Genomic DNA, 302 nt, shown 5'->3' with positions numbered 1-302 from the left:
GATACTAAGAACGAGACTCGCTGTTTTCAGAAATGCTGGCCATGATCCTGACGAGCGCGGAGAAGGGGCTGCCGGGCCAGCCGCGGGACGGGAAGCCGGTATTCCTGTTCGACGACTGCGTCCCCCCGCGCACCTTCTACATCTTCATGGGCCTCCTGTCGGCGCTCTACCTGCTGGTACTCCTGGCGTGCATCTACTGCGTCCGTCGCACCACCTCGAAGACGGTCACGAAGAAGTTCGTCGATGACTACGAGTCCCCGCCGCGCTCGCTCTACCAGGAGTACAACTCGCCCAGGAAGAGG

At 61.6% G+C, this 302-nt stretch overlaps 1 protein-coding gene across 1 annotated transcript in view; it reads left to right on the top strand.

The window, feature by feature from the left end:
- LOC119587862 overlaps positions 1–302 on the top strand; it is a gene marked incomplete at its 5' end in the record, with an annotated part of 13,833 nt that overhangs the window by 13,076 nt on the left and 455 nt on the right. The window contains 1 exon segment of the mRNA XM_037936565.1: positions 31–302. Coding sequence (XP_037792493.1) covers positions 31–302 — 272 coding nt within the window.

The sequence above is a fragment of the Penaeus monodon genome, chromosome 23 (assembly GCF_015228065.2).
Source record: "Penaeus monodon isolate SGIC_2016 chromosome 23, NSTDA_Pmon_1, whole genome shotgun sequence".
Classification (NCBI taxonomy): domain Eukaryota; kingdom Metazoa; phylum Arthropoda; class Malacostraca; order Decapoda; family Penaeidae; genus Penaeus; species Penaeus monodon.
This window is presented reverse-complemented; position numbering and strand designations above follow the sequence as displayed.